Genomic DNA, 23,538 nt, shown 5'->3' with positions numbered 1-23,538 from the left:
GCAAAACTGCCGCACACAGAAAAAAAAAAAATATATATATACATATATAAATGTATATATGTATATATATATTGTTTATCCAGAGGTTTAATGTACACCATATTAAGACAATGTGTTTCTCACACAGTGACCCTCAAAAGTGCTTGTTTGAGTCCGAGCAGACAAAATAGGGCACGAGATGTACAGTACGTTAGCCACGTGTTAGCTGCGTGTTATTTTCATACAAATATACTATATTTAGAATTAATCCGGACACGTTCCTGTACATACTTTAAAATCATACGATTAAATCATTTACCTTGTATTTCCCCGTGATTTTTTTTTTTAAATTTTTTTATTAAGACGTTAAATAAATGTATAAACGGCCACCATTTTTGCTCAAACATGCCGCTGACGGTCACACTCACATCTTGAAAATGAAAAAAATTTTAAAAAATGGTTAAAAATGAAATCATCAATTACGAGTGAAATGCTAAGAAGATGTTTCCACGAAAAAAAAGCCGCGTCTCACTTTTTTTTTTTTTTTTTTTTTTTTTTTCTTATCCGGGAGGTTAAAGCGAAAAAAAAAAAAAAAAAAACGCAATATCAGTCAAACAGTCTGTTGGTCTGGCGGAGGATAAAGTGCGGTTCTCCTTTGGCCCTGTCGGGGAATTAGATAGAAAGCCTGAATCACTCGTAGACGCCGGCCGGCGATCTGAGGCCGGGTTGGTAAAAAGCCTCTTGATCCAGAGCGCCGGGCCGCAGTCTGTGCCCGCGAGGAGCCTCGGCGCCGCGGCCGGACAAATACTCGGCGGCGGCTTTGCCCGATCTTGTGGATTTAGGCCTGGCGTAGAAACCGGACGCACTGTCGTACTGCGTCGGCCTGACTTTTGTGCTCTGAGTCCTCCTGCTGGCCTGAGCGGGAAAAGACCCCGGCAGTTCGGGCTCGCCGGGGGATTTGGCGTGGAGGTGGTGGTGGTGGTGGTGGTGGTGGTGGTGGCGGCTCTCCCTTGTGCTCTGCGAGCGCCCCGCTCTCCGGAAGGCGCCGGAGTAGCTGCCGGCGGCGTGAAGCGGCAGGAATCGCTCGCCGGCTTGAGGTCGATTCCGCGGCTCGGGCTGGTCGTTACCGCCCGGTTCTCCGCGGCTTCTCTCCGGCAGCGACGGCACTTTCCGGAGCGGCGGCTGCTGCTGCCCCTTGGAAGGGCCGTCTTTGAGGTGGACGCGCCTGCCCGGCGCCGCCTCCACGCCGCTCAGCTGCCGGACGACCCCTCGCTCCGCCAGCTGGGCGGCGGCGGACGCGGACAGGACGATGCCTTCGCGCTCTTTCTTCTCGGCGGACAGCAGGCAGGCGTTCCCGGGGTCCGACTTGCTCCTGATGTGGACGATGTCTCTCCCCGGCGAGCCGGCCGAGGAGCCGGCGCTCTCGTAAGGCGGCGTCGCCGGATGCGCGTTTCTGTGCCTGATCTCCAGCGGCGCCGGCTGATAGACGACCCTGTGGAAGACGTCGGCGTCGCCGGCCTCGTACACGACCCTGTCCCGGCTGGCGATGTACAGATCCTTGCTGGCGGGGACGCCGCGGCGTGGAGAGCAGTGGCTCCGCGGCGTGTACGACTGCCCGCGGGGGATCTCGCTCTGCGGGAAGGGCTCGGCGTAGTACCGGGCGCCGTCCGCGGGGGCGTCGGGGTAAGGGGCGTAGCGTACGTGCTGCGGGCGCAGAGGCAGCAGGCCGGTCTGGACCAACCTCTGGTAGGAGGCCTCCTGCTCGCCGTAGAACATGGAGTCGGGGGGCGGGGCTTCCCTCTCGGCTAAATCGTAGCGGCTGATCTGCGGGGCGTGGAAGGAGCGAGCCCTCCGGATGGCGGGGTGCCCGACCCCCCGGTCCTCCGGCCTCTGCCACTGGCAGCCCAGGTGATGCTCGCCGCGGTGGTAGTGTCTGTACTGGGGGGACTGTGGAGGGCGCAGACCTGAGAAGCTGTAGCTGCCTCCGGAAAACTGCCTGAAAATGCTTTTGGGCCCCAGGAGGGGGTGCGGCATGGCGGCGGGCCGCGGGCAGCGGGACTCCGGCGTCCTCCCGGCCTGGATCTGCCTCAGAGGATGCTGGTTGGCGTACGCGTCCTCCGCCAGGTGGATGTCCTCCGCCGGGCAGTAGCGTTGGGCCGAGGAGATCTGCGGCGGTCGCGGGAGGACCTCGTCCACGGACGCCGGCACGGAGGTCTCGGCCAGAACGGCGCGGAAATTAAAGACGTTGATGGAGTCCGCGTTGGCGTAGATGGGCGAGGTGGCCGGGCTCTGCGCGGAACAGGACGGCCGCGTCGGCGTGCAGACGCCCACGCTCTGGTAGGTCGGCTCCGCCACGGAGATCCCCTTCCTGCCGCTCCTGAACTCACCGCTGCCGTCATCGAAGCTGCCCGTCCCCAGCGGGCTGACGTTGGGCGTGACGTTGTATGTGCTCTCCTGGCCGGCGGCGCCCGGCGGCGCCGGCGGCGGCGGCGGCTCGGAGCACAGGTGCGCGGGCAGGAAACGAACGGGGTGGGGGTAGCAGTGGCTCTCCACGGGGCTTTGCTCCAACGCTTGCCACTGGGATACAGCGGGAAGGTGGGGGCCGCAGAGCTCCTGCGGGTACACCTTGAGGTCCAGAACGGAGGGCCGGGGCGGTCGGTCCTCAGCTTCCTGTCTCCTGTCGGGGGCTCTGCTTCGCCGCGGGGCTCCGCCGCTGGCCTTCCGGGCGGACTCGGCCAGCGCCAGAGCCAACTTGCGTGCGGCGCTCGTCGGGGAAGGGTGAGGAGGGAGAACAGACACTGAACTCATAAGTCTATCTGCTCCTGGGGAGGGATAAGACAAACAACGCTACAGTATGACAGGACAAACAAAGCTATGGTAAGACATGATGGGACAGGACACGAAAGCTTCATAAGAAACTACCCAGCGCATTACAACTAACTACATAAGTGGAATGAGATTTACGTGACGTTGCAGAGGAACGGCGCCCACCTGGATCCGGGAGGTTCTGCGCAGACTGGGCGAGGTCGGCCGCCGCCGAGGCCTGGCTCGTCGCGCTGGCCGGACTGCAGTGCTGGAAGGGCCCTTTGGGATCCTTCCTGTCCGCCGTCGGGCCTTCGGGCTTGGAAGGAAGGGAGAGGCGGAGGTGAGGAAGAGTCCACCGGACCTGAGAGAGAGGAGGCGGCGCGAGAGTCTTACCTGCGACTTGAAGGATTTCTTCCTGAGTTTGGGCGAGGGCGCCTTAGCCGGGCCCTTCCCGGCTATCCCCAGGACGGGGCTCAGGTCCGGGGACTGAGAGCGGCTGATGTTGTTGTTGTTCGGGGACGAGATCGGCTCGGACTCGCTGGAGCAGCCGGCGCTCTTCCTCCACTTGCCTCCGTCCACGTTGCCGTGCTGGAGTCGCGGCGTCGCCGCCGCCGGGCTGCACTGGAAGGACATGGGGTCGAAGTCCAAGGTGGAGATGCCCGCGGCGGGGGGGTAAAGGTCGATGTCGTCCTCCGGATGCGGAGGCGAGCGGCCGGCGGCGGCGCGGCCGGCGCCGTTGCGACTGTCGTTCGACGGCGGCGCCCCGCGGCCATCTTTCACATGGCGAGGGTCGTTTCCGCCGCCCGCAGAGATGGCTTCACTGGTCGAACGAGGTCTGAGACGGCGGTAACTCGGAGGTTCACCTGGACGGAGGAGAACACGACACCTCCAGCTGCGGCCTCGATAAATTCGATATCTCTGGAGCATTTTGCGCAGAATAATTACCCTCCGCGTTGTGCAAAGAGGTGAGAGACTCCTCGCTTTTGGTGGAGCGCAGTGTGCCGCTATCACCTCTCCCGCCTACGGTGGATTGGGAAAGTGAAGTAAGCGAGGTGAGGAGCGCCATGAAGGAGCGCGGAGCGGACGCTCATCTGACCTGGCAGCGCGATGCTCTTTATCTCGTTGGGTTCGCTGGGGTGTCTCTTCAGTTTGCGTTTGGACACCGAATGGGACTTGCCCAGGTGGAAAAAGGAGAGCCAGTTGCCCACAGGTGACTTCTTCGCCTTGACGGGAGCACGCTTGCCGCTGCAGTGAAGGAACAACCGGGAAAAGTCGAACTTCCATGACGTTGAACTTGCAAAGATACAAAAACAACAACAACAACAACAACAACAACAACAACAAGAGCGACATCTCGCACACAACAAACGAGGACTCCTCGTAGGCTTGAATCTTTCTAGTCTGTGGGAGCTTAGAGTTGACGCTCGGTCGTCCCGTCATGCATGACCCATCCCATGACGCAGCATTCTGTCTGCGCTCGTGGGTCTCTCAGCTATTAGCATGTAGCTATTAGCTCCAGCAATGTTATTAGAAATAGACCACTGGACCCATCATTTACTTTCTGACTGCATCTAAGCTATTAGCATGTAGCTATTAGCACCAGCGATGTTATTAGAAATAGACCACTGGACCCATCATTTACTTTCTGACTGCATCTCAGCTATTAGCATGTAGCTGTTAGCACCAGCGGTGTTATTAGAAATAGATCACTGGAGCCGTCATTTATTTTTTGACTGCATCTAAGCTATTAGCATGTAGCTGTTAGCACCAGCGGTGTTATTAGAAATAGATCACTGGACCCATCATTTACTTTCTGACTGCATCTAAGCTATTAGCATGTAGCTATTAGCACCAGCGATGTTATTAGAAATAGACCACTGCAGCCGTCATTTATTTTCTGACTGCATCCCAGCTTTTAAACTTGACACTTTATATTTTATTGTATTTCTTATTCTCCCTCCTTCTTACTATTATCTATTATTGTTATGTTTTGCTTGAAACTCTGGCACAACAATTTCCTTCGGGATAAGTAAAGTTGTTCTTATCTTATCTTATCTTATCTTATCTTATCTTATCTTATCTTATCTTATCTTATCTTATTAGCATGTAGCTGTTAGCACCAGCGGTGTTTTTAGAAATAGACCACTGGAGCCATCATTTATTTTCTGACTGCATCTCAGCTATTAGCATGTAGCTGTTAGCAGCAGCTGTGTTATTTGGGATCATTGGAGCGTCCTGACCCTCGTACTCCCACGCTTGCAACGCTGGCTTTCTGCATATTATCTTAAAGAGTGGTGGTCCAGGCCGGCACTACATGCACGGCGTAAATAAAATCTGACTAGCCTTTAGCATAGCACAGATGAAACTTGAAAAACACCAGACTGGAATGGACGCTGCCGGAGGACACAGACGGACATGAAACCACAAACACCCGTGGACAGGTAATGAAACTACCTCTCAAGCGGAAGCTCGAGGACTGTGTGGAACTTGCCGAGCAGCGCTCCGGGTCCCTCCCCCACCTCGATGTAGTCGCTGTGGGAGAAGCAGGGCGTGGTGGCCGGCGTGCCCAGCTGGGCCTGGGTGCGAGCCTGGGCCTCCTCCAAGGAGAGCAGCTTCGTGGAGGGCGAGCAGACCAGCAGGGACTTCGGTCGGGACAACGTGCTGTTACCTGACGCCAGACGTTCCCGGTTAGGCGATCCGTTCCGCGGACCGTCACCGGAAACGGGACGTTTTCCGAGCTCACCGGCGCTTTCGCGTATGATGCCGTTGAGCTTGGGGCTGAAGAGCGTGTCGGCGTTGTTGAGGATGAACTCCACCACCACCGACTGGATGCGCACCTCCATGAACGCCGCCGTGCCGCTGAAACAGGCGGACTCGATCTGCCTGGACCTGGACGGACGGAAAAACGTGCGTGGAAAGAGTCCTTCGCCTACGAGTTTGACTTTGAATCCCGTGCAAGAACGCCTACCTGAGGAGGTTGGGGGCCCAGACGATCGCCAGGTTCTTCGTGTGCATGTTGGTGACGGAGCTGAAGGTGGCCAGATGGGACAGGTGTCTCATGAGATACTCCAAAGTCCTGCCGGCGGAGACAAACGTGAAGGAGAGCGCGGTCAGGGAGTTCAGCTGTCGTACGCCTTTCCCTCCAGCAGATGGCGCCGTTACACATTGCAGAGAAGGAAAAAAAAATCCAGGCGTGGTTACCATGGCAATGCAATTTCCGTGGACTGGAGTGCTGAGCGCGTGGAGGGAACAGCGAAAGGTCAGGGTTTGGCTTCAATGGGATTTACATTTCAGCAGATCGGGCTCGATTCGCCATATTGTCATTTTGCTGCAACGGTTTATTTTCATTCACTCATTTCACGAAACGGTGAATAAGATTGTTTTCTAGTTTTTCTACTTTTCTTGCTTCTACCTCTAAAACATCGCATGCTAACACCGACAGGGTCTTCTGCTGCACGTTATTTAAATTGATAAATCCCGTCCCAGTTTTATCCCCTAAATGTGGCCAATCTAGGGGGATAAGGAACATCTTCCTCCACCAGGTGGCGGCGGAGAGCCGTCCGGCTGACCTGTAGTGCGGCGGCGGCAGCTGCTGGATGACATTGTGGATTTTGACCAGCCTCTCCTCGTCAGTGGCGGCGGACACGGCCTCCTGTGACGACAGCGGACAAACCGTTGAGCGATAATAACCGGCCGGGACGCTAATCCCGTTAATCTGGTTCCTCGAAAGCTCCGCCGACCTCGTTCACAGACGCTAATTATTTAGCGGTTCTCGTCCAGGAAACGTTTCTCCCGCCGACGTTCTTACCGAGAATCGGTCGTAGAGCTGATAGGTGAGCAGGGGGTTTGGCAGCTCCCGGAAGTACAGCTTGCAGAGGGAACCCACCGAGTGGATGTCCTGCCTGAAGACGTCCCTGCTCAGGTCCGGGATCTGCTCCGAGTCGAACTCGTGCCTGGACGGGAACGAGAAAGATGTGGGAAAGTGTGCGTTGTGCATCTCCTGACACAAACCAAACAGGACGTCCCCTTCCTGAAAACACGACTCTACGAATGCATTTCATAACAAAACATCACCGAACTTCAACCCCCAGCGATAGAGACGTCCACTTCTGCGCTTTTAACGCCACCGTTGATCCTCCAGCATCCGACTCCGGCTTCAGAGCTCAAATCTAAATCCCGGGGCAGGTCCGGTTCTTCTCCCCGGTACTGATGGAAGAAGAGTCCAGCTATAATTGGGCTCCAGGATGTAGCCTCCTCCAGAGGAACCTTTTAGCTTAGCATTCACACCGGTGAAGCTGCGTTCACAGAATGATAACCGTGGACTGTCGGACAGTTGGAGTGTTTTTATCGTTTCCCTGCGCTGCTAAAGAACCCTGTTAGCCGTAAGCTAACTCTGCAATTCCTACGGCCCTGATGTAGATGTTCCTTAGATGTTCCCTGTTAATGGAGAAAGCAGGCCAGAAGAGCTCGGACCGCTTTGTCGCTCCATTTCTCGCCACTTCTGTCTATTTTGTCCGGAGAAAACATCTGAGCCGTGCCCAGGAGAGCTTTTCAAAACGGCGCTCTGGAGTCAGCAAGAAATATCTGGCGTGGCTTTCGGGTTCCACCGATCACCAAGCACTGATGAGGTCCTATGGAAGCGTTAGAAGACCCTGCCACGTAGTAGGAGATTAGATGGTTGGATGAGCTGGAGGTTCCTCTGCTGTCTGAATACACCAAGAAACTACTTCCTGAGAGATTTCTAGAAGCTGCAGAAGATGCTGCAGCAAGAGAGAGCCTGATGTGTCTTTAAGACTGAGAAGAAGAAGGTCTTCTCACTCCTAATCTCACTCCTACGCTGCTAAAGCTTCCTCACATCCAGCCTGGTGCCCATATATCTCCATCTCCACGAGGGGCACCAAGGTAGAACTTTAACTTCTCATCGGTCGGTTCTTCTGCAGGATCTATGAAGGACCAACTTGAAGAAATAATGGGATTACGGTACCGTAATGGCATATAAAAAAAAAAAAAAGGGATTAAATGGGCACAAACCTGAGTTTCTGGATGTTGGAGGAGATCCCAGACAGCCTGTAGATCCCGTCCACGACCCCGTGCCTCTCGATGAACTCCGTGCAGCTCTTTACAACCTGCGGGACTGCAGGAGGAGAAGCTGAGAATATTTTCAAGGAAACCAAAACAGCGCTGACAGATCCTGCTCTTGTAGGATCCTGTAGAAGATAGTTCAGGCCTTCACATCTCCTCCGTCTCCACCGAAAAGTTCTGGTCCGGACCTGCTCTACATGACCGCATTGCCATTTGGAGCTCCCTACACTGAAGGTCGCAGGGGGACGGAGCCTAATCCAGGGTGGACGATCGAATGTCTCTACATGAAGTGTGATTGACGGATGAGATGTATTTTGATGAGCCCATGTTTGGGAAATTATTAAGCAGCAGCAGCAGCAGCAAGACATACAAGGATAAAACAGTGATAAAAATAAGCTAAAATACAAGTAAAAAATAAAACAAAATAAAATAAAATAAATCAACAAACTCTGAAGTGAAAAAGTATAAGGTATAATCTATCTTCTTCTCCTTTGGGCTTTTCCCTTCAGGGGTCTCCACAGCCAATCCACCTTCTCCATTTAACCCTATTCTCTGGATCCTCCTCTCTCACACCAACTACCTTCATATCCTCTCTCACGGCATCCATCAATCTTCTCTTTGGTCTTCCCCTAGACCTCCTACCTGGCAGGTCCACCTTCAGCAAACTTCTACCCAGATCTTCAGAGGAGCGTTCATGTCCAAACCACCTCAGTCATCACTTTGTCTCAGGCATACATGTCCTGCACCCCTGTGACAAAGTCCTCGTCTCCTTTGGGCTTTTCCCTTCAGGGGTCACCACAGCCAATCCACCTTCTCCATCTAACCCTATTCTCTGGATCCTCCTCTCACTGCATCCATCAATCTTCTCTTTGGTCTTCCTCTAGACCTCCAATTCCAGCCTCCGTCTACCCTCCTCTGTCTATGACCCAACCATCTCTGACCTTCTCACCAAAACATCTAACATGTGCTGTTCCTCTGATGGACTCATTCCTAATCCTATCCATCCTGGTCACTCCCAAAGAGAACCTCCACATCTTCATCTCTGCTACCTCCAGCTCTGTCTGTTGGTCATTGTCACTGTTATAGAGTATAAATTATTTAAAAAAGAAATTAAAATGTCTCTCCATATTTACCAAAACACACGAATAGGTGTCTGCCTCTTTAGTTTCAATGGGGTTTTTAATTCAAATGTATTTTATTTTAGTTTGTTCACTTTTAAAATGTTATTTTAAATTTGAAAATCATGGCAATCTTTTAACATCTAAATAAAATGTGTTCAAACATTTTTGTCACTTTTGATAAGCGACTTAATAAGCGCCAGTAAAAGGATGACGGCACAGAGAGAGAACGCTATTTCTGGTTTACTGCATTTAAGTCTGTTTTTCTTTTGTTTTTTTTTTCATAAATACAAGAAGGACACAAATAGATAATGAGTATTTTGCTTCAAAGTAACTTTGCTTCAACACAACTTTCAGAGTTCAAAATCTTTTGCTGCATGCAGAAAGGTCATTTCTCTGCAGTTATTCATTGATTTAAAAAAAAAAATGTAGAACATATTTTGTTCATACATAAAAAACATTATATGCAGCACTAATTCATGTAAAATGTGAGGCTCCCTCTGTTTTAATAACTGTGGCGAAACATGTATTTAACCCTCGTGCGATCTTAACATTGTGTTTACTCCCCTTGTCCGACGGGTCAAAAATGACCCATAAGACAATCTTTGTACCCTAGTGGTGTACAGCCCACATGGAAACATAAACAAAAAAGAAGTATCACTTTTTCTAATTATGGGGTCTCTTTAGGAAAAGTCATAAAATTTCAAGTTGGAAAAAAATAGGTTATGGTGTTTTTTCTACAGTTAAACATGGTAGTGGGTCAGTTTTGACCCGCAAGACAACACAAGGGTTAATATCATATGCACAGCGTGGAAAGGTTCTTCCTGTACAATGAAATTCTTCCTCTTCTGTCTGCAGTGCATTTGGATTTGTATTGACAATAAGCATTATAAATATGAACTATGTTGGCAATGCAAGTGAAAAAGGTGTGAGAATAAGAGGGTGAAAGAATGTATGTCTCATACAATCATATCCTCCTGCATGAATGATTGAATGATTGAATGAATGAATGGATGATTGATTGATTCCCTGGATGTTGAATGTTTGTGATCAATGAACGCGACGGCGTGAATCGGAGACCTTCGTGTCCTGAGTTGTGCAGATGTTCTCCCAGGTCGCAGCCGAACACCCTCTCCCTGAGGATCCCACGCTGACGCAGCTTCTGCGGCGGCGGCCGGGACTTCATGAAGGACCTCAGGAACGTGACCAGCTTCCCGTGTTTTTTACACACTGATCAGCATCACACACACACACACATACACACACACACGGAGCGCTTTGAATCCAGCCATCTTCTAACCCGCGGTTGAGGCTTTTAATAGATGACGGGCGGCGACACGTGGACTCACCCGGCTTCGGCACGGAGCTCTGAACGCTGGGGGGGATCTTGTCGTTTATCAGCTCCACACAGTCGCAGGGGAAGAAGCCCACCTGAGCGGAGGAGCGGCGGATTTAAAAACCAGCGACGTTTCCTCCAAAATGTCCACTTTCATTCCCGTTTTACCTGGAAGCCGTGTTTCCCCCTCCACCAGCCCGTATCTTCTTTGGGCGGCATGTCTATGACCGACACGATGTCCCCGACCTGCGGCGGAGGTGGACATCACGTCAGCGGATTCTACGGAGGAACATCGAGAGCCGCGGCGTCTCACCTCGAAGGTCAGCTCGTCCGTGGCCTGGGCGATGTAGCGCTTGGTGACGTGGGCGGCGGCGATGGCGGGCACGTTGATGGACGCCTCCTCGGACACCAGGAGGTGGTTCCCCTTGTTGTCGATCTGGAGATACAGAAAAGGTGGACCTCCGAGACTCGCGTTTGGTCCAAGAAAAGCCCAAACGGTGAATTGGCGGAAAGGTGGTACCTCCATCCACGTCAGCACGGGACCGCAGTTTATTTTGTTGTCGGCGATGGCGGAGAAGCGGGACAGGTACGTGGCCAGCATCCTGGTGACCGACTGAGAGGAGACAGGGGGGGCGGGGTCAGAGGATGATTGACGGCCGGACCGAGACCTTCACGCTTCTTCAACGGAGCAGCTCAAACATCCGAAGGGAAGATCGACGTCGGGTCTGGATTATCATTACATTCTACGCAGATTCGCTCGTCAGAACAAATTTAAGGTCTCCGCCCAGGACCTCCTGCAGGTCGGAGAACCCTGAGGAACCGGCCTCAGATGTCAGTGATCACCGCTCGGCCGCACCTCCAGCGTTTCTGAAGGTGATCGATAATATCATTTATTTTTCATTTAATTAAGAAACCGAGAGCAACCTGGAACATGAAATTCAATGAGCCTAAAAGGCAAGCGGTATTTTCTAGTACAGATAAAAAAGACGATCGAGAACGTTGATCCGACGGAGTCGTTCATTGATGGATTATCTGCACCGTCCGCCGTGGACCTCCTGCGTGTGTTCGGAGGAACCAGGAGAACCCTGAGGAACCCGACGCAGAACAAACTGGGCCTCACCTCCAGCGTTTCCCTCAGGGTGTCGTATCTGGGCAGCTCGGCCAGCTGGGAGTAGCGGCGGTCATAGATGCACAGGTGCAGGTGCTTGTCCAGCACGCGGAAGTCTTCGTAGGACCTTCTCACCAGCCAGTTTCGAGCCTGAAAACAGGGGAGGAGAAGAATACTCAAGATACCTGCGGCGTCACGTCTCCGGGCGGTACGAAGATACCGCACCTGGCACGAGATCTGGATCAGAAAGACCAGCTCTTTGGAGTCCAGACCGGCTTTGGGTCCTTCGCTCTGCCCCTCTGTGAAGGCCAGCTGAGGAGACACAAAGCGGAGGGAGATGCAGATACTGTGAATAATGCATGGAGGCGCAATATGGAGACCAGCCGAACGGCCCTGATACGACAAGGTCTGGAGATGTTCCTGCAAACCTTCTGCAAGCTCCCGCGATCATCAAAACTCGTGAATAAAGAGGTTTTCTCCACTTTCCTGTTTCACTTTATCTCATGCGTCCCATCACGACGCTCCAAAAAGACCTAGAAGTTTTTGGTTATTTATAACCGTCCGCCGCTGGTCCAGACACAAGTGTTACACAACACGGGGCGACCCAGTTCCTGCTGGAAACCGGTCCGACAGGAGGGAAATCGGTCCTAAATAAGCACAGGGCTCTCGAATTTCGAATCGGAGGCCAAAAGGGACGATGAGGAACGAGATTAGACGGTCCGCTTTCAAAAGAAACAACAAAATAAAAACGGCTGGTTGGGAATTTCAACCTACAGATCTCTCGCTGGCTAATTCCTGGAAAGCCTCCCGTGCAGAAACACACCTCTACCGTTTCCCAGAATCAGTTACCTGAAGCCTCCCTGGTCTCCGTCCACAGCTGGAGGAAGAAGCGCCTCCTCCTTTGTGTGCGGCTGCAATCCTTCCTTCCTTCCTTCCTCCCTTCCTTCCTTCCTTCACCCGCAGCTCCTCCGCCGGGAAGAATCAACGCGACGGGCCGCAGAGTTTAAGCACCGGGAGCGAAAAGCCAAACGCGAAGACGGCGGTCGCCTCTCGCTGCCGCTTTCCAGCCGGCGAAGGAAAGAAGAGGATGCTCCCCTCCCTGGTCCTGGTCGCCTCCAGTTCCCCCTCCCCTCCCTGCAGCCTCCATCGCCTTCCCCCCTCCTCCCCCCTCGTCTTCTCGCGCTCTGTCTCGCCACAGCATCTCTTTCTGTGGCGACAAAAGGCTTCGGCGGCGGCGAGCGGGGCTAAATGGATGCGCGGCCCCGGCTCCTTTCAGAGCGCTTCACGTCGCGCTCTGGAGGCGAGACTGGAGCTAATCTGGGTCGGGATCGCGGGGAGAGACTGCCGTCCTTGTGCTGCATGAAACCCCGTCTGGACCTCCTCCCCTCTTCTCCCCTCCCCCGCTGCCCACAGATGCGGGAAGAACTGACTATTTATGGCTTTCTTGTGATCCAGAAATCAACATGAACGTGCCTTTGTTTGCACTGTGTTTGTGTGTGTGTGTGTGTGTGTGTGTGTGTCAGAGACATCCTCATCTCCCTGTACTGATGTGTCTTTTGTGCTTTTGTTTCCTCCCCGAGGGATTTTTCTCTCAAGGTCACTGAAACCCGTTGAGTGTCTCTGCTCGGCGTGGCTCCTCTGAGGGAGCCGTCACAGTCCCGGCAACCAAAAGAGGACATTTAGGCCTCGGTGAGAGCCATCTGGCTCTTCTTCATCTCCCCTAATGCCGGTCTGGCTGCTCCAGCCCTCTGCTAGCATGGGGCTTTTCAAGAGGAGCTCTGCTGCCCTCTTGTGGCAGAAAGCAGAACTACAACCATTCGAACCACTGACTTCTCTGCTCCTACCTTTGCAAAGTACAAGATCTAGCCGCAAAGAAATACCCTCAAAGGTTATTCAAATGTCTGGGAAACTCACTGTTTATATGTCTTATTGTAAATCTCTTCCTCCTCTTTCGAATCCACCAGAGGAGCGTTCATGTCCAAACCATATCAGTCAGCACTTTGTCTCGGGCATACATGTCCTGCACCCCTGTGACAAATTCTTCTTTTCCTTTGGGCTTTTCCCTTCAGGGGTCGTCACAGCCAATCCACCTTCTCCATCCAACCCTGTTCTCCGCATCCTCTTCTCTCACACCAACTAACTCCACCTCCTCTTTCACCCTCCATCCATAAATCTCCTCTAGACCTCCTCGGACCTTACAGCAAACACCCAAATGGGCAAATTCCAAAATGATAACCTTTAGAAAGCACGGGGACTGGACTGCATTCGGGGAAACAAACACAGAGAACGCGAAGCTTTGACTTTTAAAATGATTTTGAATAAAATGAGCGTTTTAGTCACGGAAAACACCTGGTTATCGGTAAAACATCCGTTTAATAAGCGACCACACAAGGCTCGATACAACTAACTGTTCCTGAAAAAAAAAAAAAACAGAATTCCTTGCAACCCCAAACCACATCCACAAAATTCCCAGCAACCCCACAACCACACAGAAAACATGAACCCCAACATTCCTGACTCGCTGCAATACTTTCCAGCTCTAAGAGTTCTTGCGATGCAATCGGCCCGCCTGACTTCCAAATTGACTCAGATTCAAATTGAGAATACGTCGTGCATGATCACCTCTAATCAGGAATAAGTATCGTTAGAAATGATCTTTTGTGGACGGAGAGGATGAATCATCCACCCGAGTTAAAGCTCTTTCGAATGATTCCGAGTTCGCTCCGCCGCGTTACCCGATCTTCCGCGGAGACCTCGACATTTATTCAAGTGGCCGAGAGACGGGTAATCTGATTACAAACATCTCACTGGGTCGTCATTTGTTAAAGTTCGGAGTGGAAAACAATGAAATTGGATCAGATTAATGATTAAATATATCTTTTAGAGGAAAATGAAGGTGATGGATCCGTTTATATAATGTCATTTAATTAAGAAACCGAGAGCAAACTGGAACATGAAATTCAATGAGCCTAAAAGGGAAGCGGTATTTTCTCGTATAGATAAAAAAGACGATCAAGAATGTTGATCCGACTGATTCGTTCATTGATTGATTATCGGCACGCGTTCGTCCTCCCGTGTTCGGAGGAACCAGGAGAACCCCGAGGAACCGAACCGAGGACCAGGTTGCTGCGAGTCGGTCCTACACTTTCCTCGCGGAGCGTTTCCAGGCCTCACCTGAACATTTCCGAAGTCGACGGTCTCGTAGTGGAAATGGGCACACTCCGCCAGTCTGGGGAAGTGACCTCGAGGGAACGTTAGTCTAGAAAAAAAAAAAAAAAAAAAAAAAACAGTAAAAAATTAAAGACAAACAGCAGCGTATCAGAACTGTATCTATAGCACACTTAAAGTCCTTTTATCCTTTTAAATTCTCATAATCGGTGCCTTTTGTATGAATTCCTGTTATGCTTACTGACCTCCGACCAGTCTTATGTGTCAAAATGTTGTAGTGCGACTTCGGTAAGCGACCGAGCCGCTCCGCTCGACTGTTTTTTCTTTTTTGAATATAATAATAATAATAATAACCTTTATTTATACTTGTAAGACCACTGAGGTCTCCCTCATTTTCAGGGTCGGCAAGTTTACAAGCAAAGCAGAGCACAGCACAACAATTAAAAAAACAGGAGATAAACTAAAAACAGGTGAATATGAGATTAAATTAAAGACGGTACGGAAGCAGTAGATAAAACTCGAAACAAGTAAGAATGAGATCAAATTAAAAACTACAAGTGGGGTGGATAAAGCTAAAAACAAGTACAATCGGCAGTACAAATTTTAAAAAAAATAAAAAAAATGGGTTGCAACATCAGACAACGTTAGATAACTAATTGGAATGTAACGACGGCCCTGCGAAAGTATGAAAACCTCAGCGCGGTGTCCTTAAATAAATACACAAATAGCCTCCAAAAGGAAAGATAAGTCAAAATCACTGAAATCCAGTCGTAAGTTTAAAGATCCGGCCATAGCGGGCCGAAAGTGTTTATCTCGCCGAATTGTAAATACCTTTGGAATCCCGACGTTGTTCCAGCCTCACGCTAACTTGTCCGTCATCGCTGGTAAGGATGAACCAATCAGAGAACAGGACGTAGCACACTTACTTTTTGGAATAGCGCTACATTGCGTGTTTCCTGTACGTTTGTGCCGAAAATGGCACAAATTCAGCGGATGATGGAAAAGAATTCAACACGAATGAATCACCGGGACGCAGGCAGATGAACCGAGACGAGTAAAGGAGACCAGAGTTTCCGACGGAACGAAGGGAGATGAAGAAAGTTTTGTTTTGCTTTATATACCGTATGTTTTATCATCCTCATGTATGAAAATAGACCAGTTGATAGAACACGTTGCGCCTTATGGTCCGCAAAACACGGTATTCCGCGTGGTGAGGGAGCAGAGAAGGAGGCTGGATGTGAGAAGATGCGAGAAGATGCGAGAAGATGCGAGAAGATGCGAGAAGATGCGAGCGCTGCGACGGGACGGCCTCCGTTCCCTGGCCTGGATAGGAGCCCTGGTTTGAAGCCCATAATAGCAGCAGGAGGCACCTACTTCTTCATGTTCTTGACCTTCATGCTGGCGGTGCTGACGCAGGAGCGCAGGAGGGGCTCCACGGGATGGTCCACCACGTCGCCGGCCTTCACCTGGCAAACAAGAAACGTCGATCAGCCAAAACCCCATGCTTTCGTGGAGGTTGTCGGTTTGAGGTCTAATATGAGCGTTACATATCTGGGTCAGGAGTTAAACCCAGAGATCATGAATTTGGACCAAACCAAAGTGAACTTCTTCCCCTGCCTCCGTCAAACCTACAGCCGATCCAGTCTTCCCTCCGTCCACGTCCAAACCTTCTCAGAACATCTCACCGGCGCTCCTCACGGTGATTATTGAGATGCTCTCTGTGGATCCAGCGCTAATTTGGCAGTTTGTTTGTGTTTCTTGAAGAGCTGCCGCGTGGAAACGTGTGAAAAATACCATGAATCCCGCTAATCTGAAGCACGGAGCCAATCCTGTCAGATTACAGAGGAACGCGTGGGCTGGATCTGCAAGATAAATTCCACTAGCGCATGTTATTTCCAAGAATTAAAAATAACAGGCCCCGTCCGTGCAGGCATCTCACGCACCACGCAGGGGTTTGTTGGGAGTATCCGAGGTGTCGTCGCTTCAGGCCGTTTGAAAACGTACACGTGTTAAAATATTTGCTCTAAACTTGACTTCGGAGTTTAACCGGTTCAGTGAGCGAGCTTGTTTAATCGCATTTATTTGATGTAAATTTCCTCATTAAATTGAATTGAAAAGCTGTTTTGTCCCATGTCCTGTGAAAAATAGGCTAAATTAATATTAATATCAATCTTCTTCTCCTTGAACAGAGGAGCGTTCATGTCCAAACCATATCAGTCATCACTTTGTCTCGGGCATACATGTCCTGCACCCCTGTGACAAATTCTTCTTTTCCTTTGGGCTTTTCCCTTCAGGGGTCGCCACTGCCAATCCACCTTCTTTATCTGACCCTATTCTCTGGATTCTCCTCTTTCAGACCAACTAACTTCATATCCTCCCTCACAAAATCCATCAATCTTCTCTATGGTCTTCCTCTGGACCTCCAGTTCCAGCCTCCGTCTACCAATATATTCACCAGCCCTCCTCTGTCCATGACCCAACCATCTCTGACCTTCTCTCCAAAACATCTAACATGTGATGTTCCTCTGATGGACTCATTCCAGATCCTATCCATCCTGGTCACTCGCAAAGAGAACCTCCACATCTTCATCTCTGCGACCTCCAGCTCTGCCTCCTGTCTTTTGGTCGTTGTTGCTTTTTGTAGAGCACCAGCATCGCTGGTCTCATCATTCTTGTCCACCTTGAATAAGCTGGTTTTACTAATTATATTTATCTTGAAGATGGGAAGATGGCGGCAGAGGAGATGTTTGGAGGAGGTCGGGGGAGTTTTCCATTTGGTTTTCTATCCTTAGCTTAGCTTACAGGCTACACACTTAATGCTACGACGTGTTGCTAAACGTAACTTTGCTTCACGTTATGTCCGAACTCACTTATGGACAGAGTAAGAGCATCTTCCGACACCTTGTTCCCGCCATCTGCCGCGAATCCCCGTAACGGTCTCCTGTTGTTGTCCCCGACAACAACGTGCACACCTGGCTCGTGTTTTTCCGTGATAAATCGTCCTCTATGAAAGAGGTGCGTACGCCTCCCGGGACCGTCCTTTCACCGCGCAATCGCACGCAAAACCAACGAGTCTTTGTGCGGATACCTCGCTCGGCGGGGGCTCCTGCGGCCGCCGCTCCTCAGCGAGGCGCTCGTCGGGCGCGGCGGCGTCGTCTTTGACCGGGTGAGAAAGCGGCAGCTCGCCTCTGAGGAGGAACGACAACACAAGAATGAAGTTATTTTCTACTTTTACGAGCGTTTTTGCGGTGATGGTGCGGAAGGACGTGTCGCACAGTCGCCGCCGTTTCATCGCTGCGTCGCGCAGCTCGGCCGCGGGAGATGCAGAAAACATGACGTCTCGTCGACGGGGAGGCGGCGCGTCCTTGCGCGAGGACGCGCTGTGGAGAAAAACACCGACTTGAAACGTGACTCGGTGCTCGGGAGCGAAGGGTGAGGTCCATTCAGCTCAACTTTATGTGCAACAAAAGAGACAAGAGAGAGAGAGAGGGAGAGACGGGCTTCGCTATTGTCGCGGCTTTTCACGACGGCGAGGGCGGGAAACCAGGCCAAGAGCGGGAACGCGGTCCCGCGTTGGGAGGGATGCGCGGCGAAGTTACATAACATCAGCTCGACCATTCAAAGGGAAGGGGGAGGGTTTAAAAGCAGGAGAGGATAACTTTTATCCACACACACTTCAAGATTCACACGTGATTTTAATAAGCTCAGATGAGTCAGAGCGGGAAAAAAAAAAAAATCAGGGAGTTACTCACCCGTCAAGGACGTCGCCGCTTCCTGGCGCTCCCTGGGGTCCTGAGGCGGCATTCTCGATCACCGCGGCAACCACACATCCAGCCTCCATGATAGCGCCGTCCTGCAACTGCCCACTATTGGAAACGATCGGGACAAAGAGAGGGCTGTGAGGAGGCGCCCGCAGACATTAACCCACTTGCGGCGAGCGGCGCCGACGTCACGGCAGGACGCCTCGCCCGGCGCGCGTTCGCGCCTTCGCCGCGGCGTTCCGGAAAAGGCTGGTCGTTTGGTTTTGCGCGCCGGAGCTTCTTTTTCTCCGCCGACGGCAGAAAGGAGGCACAAAGGCACCTGTCCGCTGACAGCGGTGTTGAAATGAAGCTAAAATAGCGGAGCGGCTTCAGAGCGGCAGGTCTGCGGTTGCGCTGCCAGGGGGAGGCTGTCAGCGCCGTCCACGGAATGACAAGCGGCGGGTCGAAGGTCGTGGGAACGGAGGCCTGGAGATACTTCTGCGGACTGAAGAGCAGCCCGACTGAGCTTCGGGACACACCCCTGGGATTCAATGCCGTCGGTGACGGAACACTGCGATTATATCCCTTCGTTCATTCATTCGTTCAGTCGTTCTGCACTCAGGATCGTGAGGGCGCCGGAGGTTAATCCTCTCTGTGATTGGACGAGAGTTCACCCCGGAAACCAATCGCAGGGCCAAAGATGGAGACAAACATTCACCCTCTCATTCTAGACGTAGAAAAACATCCGTTCCTGGATAGTTCAGGGTCTCCAATGAACCTTCTGTACGCGTTGGACCGTGGAAGGAACCCGGAGGAACCCAGAGGAACCTGGAGGAACTTGGAGGAACCCAGGGGAACCCGGAGGAACCCGGAGGAACCTGAAGGAATCCGAAGGAACCCGGAGGAACCTGGAGGAACCCGGAGGAACCCCAGACAGACACGCAGAGAACGTGGGGACACGGGTTTTCTCTTCGGCGGTGCCCGGATGAGGAGTCCTGGGAGGAGAAGATGGGGTTTACTGATTGTTTCCTCCAGGAAATGTCAGCGGTGGCGTCTGGAGTAAACAACTTCCTCTGAAGGTTTTGCAGAAAGGAGCCTCTTCCCTTTTACACCCGGTCTTCTGCGGACGGGCCTCCACGACAGCTGGCATTTTATCAGTAAACCTGCACTCGTGTCTTTATTTATTTGGTGTTTAAAGGCTAAAATGGCCGCGGGCGTGGAAACGTCCTCTGGGCTGACAATTACGACCCGGGTTTATCTCCCGTCGGTCTCGTTCTCCGGTCTTTCTGTAGCGTAAACAAACAAGAGGAACGCCCTGACGCGCTGAAACCCGACGCCGTCAAAACCTCCCTCCGCAAACTTCCCGCGACCGTCCGTGGAGAAGCGCCGACTGCGGACATGAGGGTCAAAACCTACTCGGGACCTCCGACCCCTTTCCCCCGCCGCCTCCCCTGCAGATCGACGACGAATAAAAAAACAACAAAAAAAAAAAAAAAACGGCGACAAACACATTCACCCCCCCCCTCCTCCTCCTCCCCGTGCACTGCTGCAGCGGCAGTTTCCCCCGAACCCAACCCCTCTGACCCGCAGCCTCAATGAACGGCTGCTAACTGACTTCCACAAAGCCCCCTGACTCAGCAGAATGCACGCGTGCAGACAGGATCGCGGGCCAGATCGGGCTGGAGCTGCACCTCGTCCCGGTACCCGGACCCCCCCCGGGGGGGGGGGGGGGGGGGGGGGGTGAACCGGATATGCATTGACCTGCAGAGTGTGTTAAACAAACGCACGGTTGTTGTGTTTTGTGATGTTTTGCAGGATTTTAAACCCGCGTCCGGAGTTACATCACGTTACAGCGAGCGTTATCTCACCGAGGAACAGGCTGTGCTTGGCGCTGCGGAGGAGGAGAAGTTATGTTCTCTTCCCGTCTTGCGCGAACGCGCGCGTGTGATCTTTCGGCGCCGACGCGCGGAGGCTCGGATCTGCCGACGCGTGTAAAAATAGCAGCGGGTTTCAGAAGCGAATCGACGGCAAGACCGGGTCGGCACCGGTTTACACGGCGGACCGGAAGGGACCCTTTAAGGCGTCTCAGGGAGCGCAAAGGGACGTCCGATGGCCTACATGGCTACATTTTCCTGAAAAATAGGCCGACCGACACTTTCTGGCCGTTTGCGACGCCGTTTTTGGAGGAGAGATGATTTAGCGACTCGCGGGTTCGGGCGTAAATCGGCCGTCTCAAACAGGTTTTTACAGATTCAGCCCCGCTGTGCAGAAACAGAAAATACATTTGCGTCTCATAAAGATCTTTACCGTCGGGAGAGACGTCATGAGAGCTGAGCAGACGCCTGGAGCGGTGAGACGGCGCTCCGCACAGGCTTCACCGCCTCAGGATAATCCCTGTGCTTCTCAGCGTAAACTGCAAAATTGATTATAATTATTTTGTTATTTTATCCAAGGCCCTCCACTCGCTCCCACATCCACGTCTCCTCTCCACCTGTGACGCTCGGTTAGTTAGGTAACATCTATATTTTGTCTAAATGTGGATCTAAAAAGAGGTGACGGTGACTTTATATTTGTCTTTTGGCCCTGCAGGCGACGGCCGATCGAGCAAGTTTGTCTTTTTTTAAACAATCCGCACATCGGCCGTCCGGGCATCACATATCCGCTCTATTTCAGGTGAGTTTCCCAAATCTCCCGCGACCCGGTTGCCATGACGAATCGTGTCACATTAAAATAAACCGTCGACACGTGAACCAGTCGCAGACGACAAAACTGCACTTGATGCGCGTCATACTCAAAAAAATTAAAAATAACTACAAAAATGATCAATGGAAATCAAACGTATGAGCCCACGGAGGTCTGGATTTGGAGTCTCGCTCAAAACACGCCAACATTGATCCTTAAAACAAATCCAAAGGAATCAGCGCTGCTTCCTCAGCGACCGAGTGAACGACTTGGAGTTATATTGTGTCGTTTAAGTGTTCCCTTTATTTTTCCGAGCGGTAAATCTCGACGTGACCGAGATTTGACGTCCGCTCGATGAAAGACCTCCAACAACAACAACAATTCTCGCGACGGAAGAAGAAGCGCATGTTGGCGTCGGGCAGCGGCAGCTAAACGTCCACTCCGGCGGGAGGTTTACTATCATATCATCTCCTGCAGAACTTTGAAGAGGAGCCTTTCCTGCACCGCTAACTTGGAAGCGGCGCATCGGCGTGGTCGCCGCTCGCCCCCCTCCGTCCCACCCCAGACGGCGTGACAGGCCGGCGCCGTCACCGAGGGCAAACCCGGCCGTTCATGCTCTCGTTCTGAGCTCCGGAATGCAGTCAACACACGCGAGGGACACAATGGGGAGGGAGGGGAAAAAAAAAAAAAAAAAAAAAGAAAGAAAGAAAGAGGCCGCTGGTTGTCATGGCAACCTCTCCCGTCCACCATGCATCCTCCAGGCTGAGGATGAGGCGGCGAGGAGGGAAATTACATCATCAGGCAGGCTCAGGGCCCCGGCGTGCAGCCGCCCTCTCGCTGAGAAATTACTCATATCGGACAAATTCACCCGGGCCTCGTCGCCGGTTTAGCACATTGCAGAGGAGGAGGAGGAGGAGGAGGAGGAGGTGTGGCCGTGACATCCCATAATCTTCCTGAAATCTGCCCGGGTGAGATTAACTTCATTTCATCTCACGACGAACCGCGGTTCAATCTTTTGTCCCCTGACCTTGACGGATCTGGGCCGCGGCGGGGCAGAGGGCGGGGAGAACAGCCGGACGATTACACCGCCGACCGCACACACCCAAATATTTAATCAACTCCGGCGGGGAGGATCATTCTGTAAGCCTCGCCGGGAAACGTCCGCGGGTGGAGCCTGGATGGACGGCTCCTCCGACGGCGACGTTCTCAACATCTCGTCCAGAAAACTGGAGGTCCAGAACCAAATCCCCAAATTATCCCCGGGACGAACAGTTCGGTTCCTCTGTGCGGGAGAAAGCCGAGGTCTCGGGAGGTTGTCGACGTGCGGGGCACGTGCACCGACGCTGTGTGTGTGTGTGTGTGCGTGTGTGTGTGAGGTGGACGATGTTGTGATAAGAGAACCTTCACAATCACGAAGGGACGGCGATTATTAGCTAGCCTGTTTTGAGGATTCAATTAGAAGCTCTCCGGCGTCTTTTCCAACCTCCTCCCCTAATTTGGGGCGCCGAGCTCCCCAGGTGGATCACGAGGACGTCCCGTGTGGCGCCGGGAGTCAGAAAGAGCGGCGACACTTTCCCAGGACAAATCCAGAAACCAGGAAATAAATCTTTCTGGGGTTCGATCTGGAAGCACCTTCTCCTCCTGGACGGCTGGAGAGAAGCATCTCAGCAGCAGGTCCCTCAGGCTGAGCCGGATGTGCACGTGGAAACCAATGCAAATACAGGAGAAAGTGCGTGACAGGCACACACACACACACACACACACACACAGACACGCACACACCAGCTGGCGTTAACCTGGCACAGGTTGAACCAGAAATAAAAACATACTCAGGTGGAAAAAAAAACCCTCCCAAAACACTTGTTGCAGGGTAGGAGGGGCGTGCACGTGAATCCGTGCACGTCAGAGAAACCATCAAGACTGACAGCAGGTGGAGGTGAAGGTGGAGGTGAAGATGCGGGCTTCCCACAGGTGTCCTTTGACCCGCTGGGCCGCTCCGCGCACCGCAACCACGCCACCCGCTCGCCCACGCCGCCCCCTCCCCTCCCCTCCCCGCACGGCCTTTTTTCCCGTGAAAACGTGAATTGACGTGAAAAACGGAGGCGCGGGGGGGGAAAAGATCCCGTCCCGTCCACGGGTGACTCAGCCTACCTGTGTCCGTGCACGTCGCTCCTCTCAGCTGCACGGCGCGGCGGAGACACGCCGTCTGCATGTCACGGCGCGGGCACGGCCGGCGGGGGACGCACGGAGCGCGGCTACGGCCGTCCGGCGTCGGGGGCGGAGGCGGAGGCGTGCGGGAGAGGAAATGCGGCCGCGATCGGCTGCGACATTGCGGGAGCGGTGCGGGAGTCGCTCCGGAGCCGCGGCCGACTGCCGGGAATCTGCACCCTGCGCCGGGAGCGCGCACCGCTGACGCCGTGCCCGCGCCTCCGACGGCGTCTCTCCGCGGCCCGTGTCAGTGCGCGGACGTGGGAGCCCGGGATCCACGCGGGGACGCGGCTTCGTGACGTCCCGCCGCCC

At 52.7% G+C, this 23,538-nt stretch overlaps 1 protein-coding gene across 4 annotated transcripts; it reads right to left on the bottom strand.

The window, feature by feature from the left end:
- Nucleotides 1-515: 515 nt before the first annotated feature.
- arhgap32a (Rho GTPase activating protein 32a) lies at nucleotides 516-23,306 on the bottom strand. Of its 4 annotated transcripts, XM_086164274.1 has the most exons (24): nucleotides 23,170-23,306; nucleotides 18,349-18,462; nucleotides 17,872-17,976; nucleotides 17,685-17,784; nucleotides 15,971-16,062; nucleotides 14,603-14,687; nucleotides 11,654-11,740; nucleotides 11,441-11,578; nucleotides 10,841-10,933; nucleotides 10,634-10,756; nucleotides 10,489-10,566; nucleotides 10,334-10,415; nucleotides 10,065-10,214; nucleotides 7,816-7,918; nucleotides 6,593-6,737; nucleotides 6,354-6,436; nucleotides 5,753-5,860; nucleotides 5,528-5,673; nucleotides 5,239-5,452; nucleotides 3,881-4,029; nucleotides 3,730-3,804; nucleotides 3,178-3,647; nucleotides 2,971-3,100; nucleotides 516-2,801 (listed from the first exon to the last, which is right to left on the bottom strand). In XM_086164274.1, exons 2-24 carry the CDS (start codon nucleotides 18,435-18,437, stop codon nucleotides 670-672), a joined length of 4,977 nt encoding a protein of 1,658 aa, XP_086020400.1. In that variant the 5' UTR covers nucleotides 18,438-18,462; nucleotides 23,170-23,306; the 3' UTR covers nucleotides 516-669. The 4 variants fall into 4 exon arrangements, with proteins under 4 accessions (XP_086020400.1, XP_086020398.1, XP_086020399.1 ...); XM_086164272.1 differs by having other exon boundaries at nucleotides 5,239-5,673; XM_086164273.1 differs by lacking the exon at nucleotides 23,170-23,306 and adding an exon at nucleotides 20,644-20,705 and having other exon boundaries at nucleotides 5,239-5,673.
- Between the last annotated feature and the right edge of the window lie 232 nt (nucleotides 23,307-23,538).

This window comes from Fistularia commersonii, chromosome 18 (genome assembly GCF_037954325.1).
Source record: "Fistularia commersonii isolate RoL2024-O1a breed Wild chromosome 18, RoL_Fcom_v1.0, whole genome shotgun sequence".
Classification (NCBI taxonomy): Eukaryota; Metazoa; Chordata; class Actinopteri; order Syngnathiformes; family Fistulariidae; genus Fistularia; species Fistularia commersonii.
The sequence above is the reverse complement of the archived record's forward strand: the minus strand, read 5'-3'. Positions and strand labels throughout refer to the sequence as shown.

Coding starts and splice junctions, on each gene's coding strand:
- arhgap32a (XM_086164272.1), bottom strand. CDS start 18,437: ATGGAGGCTGGATGTGTGGTTGCCGCGGTGATCGAGAATGCCGCCTCA. Junction 14,688..15,970: donor AAGGTCAAGAACATGAAGAA/GTAGGTGCCTCC, acceptor TTTTTTTTCTAG/ACTAACGTTCCCTCGAGGTC. Junction 2,802..2,970: donor GCAGAACCTCCCGGATCCAG/GTGGGCGCCGTT, acceptor ATCCCTCCCCAG/GAGCAGATAGACTTATGAGT.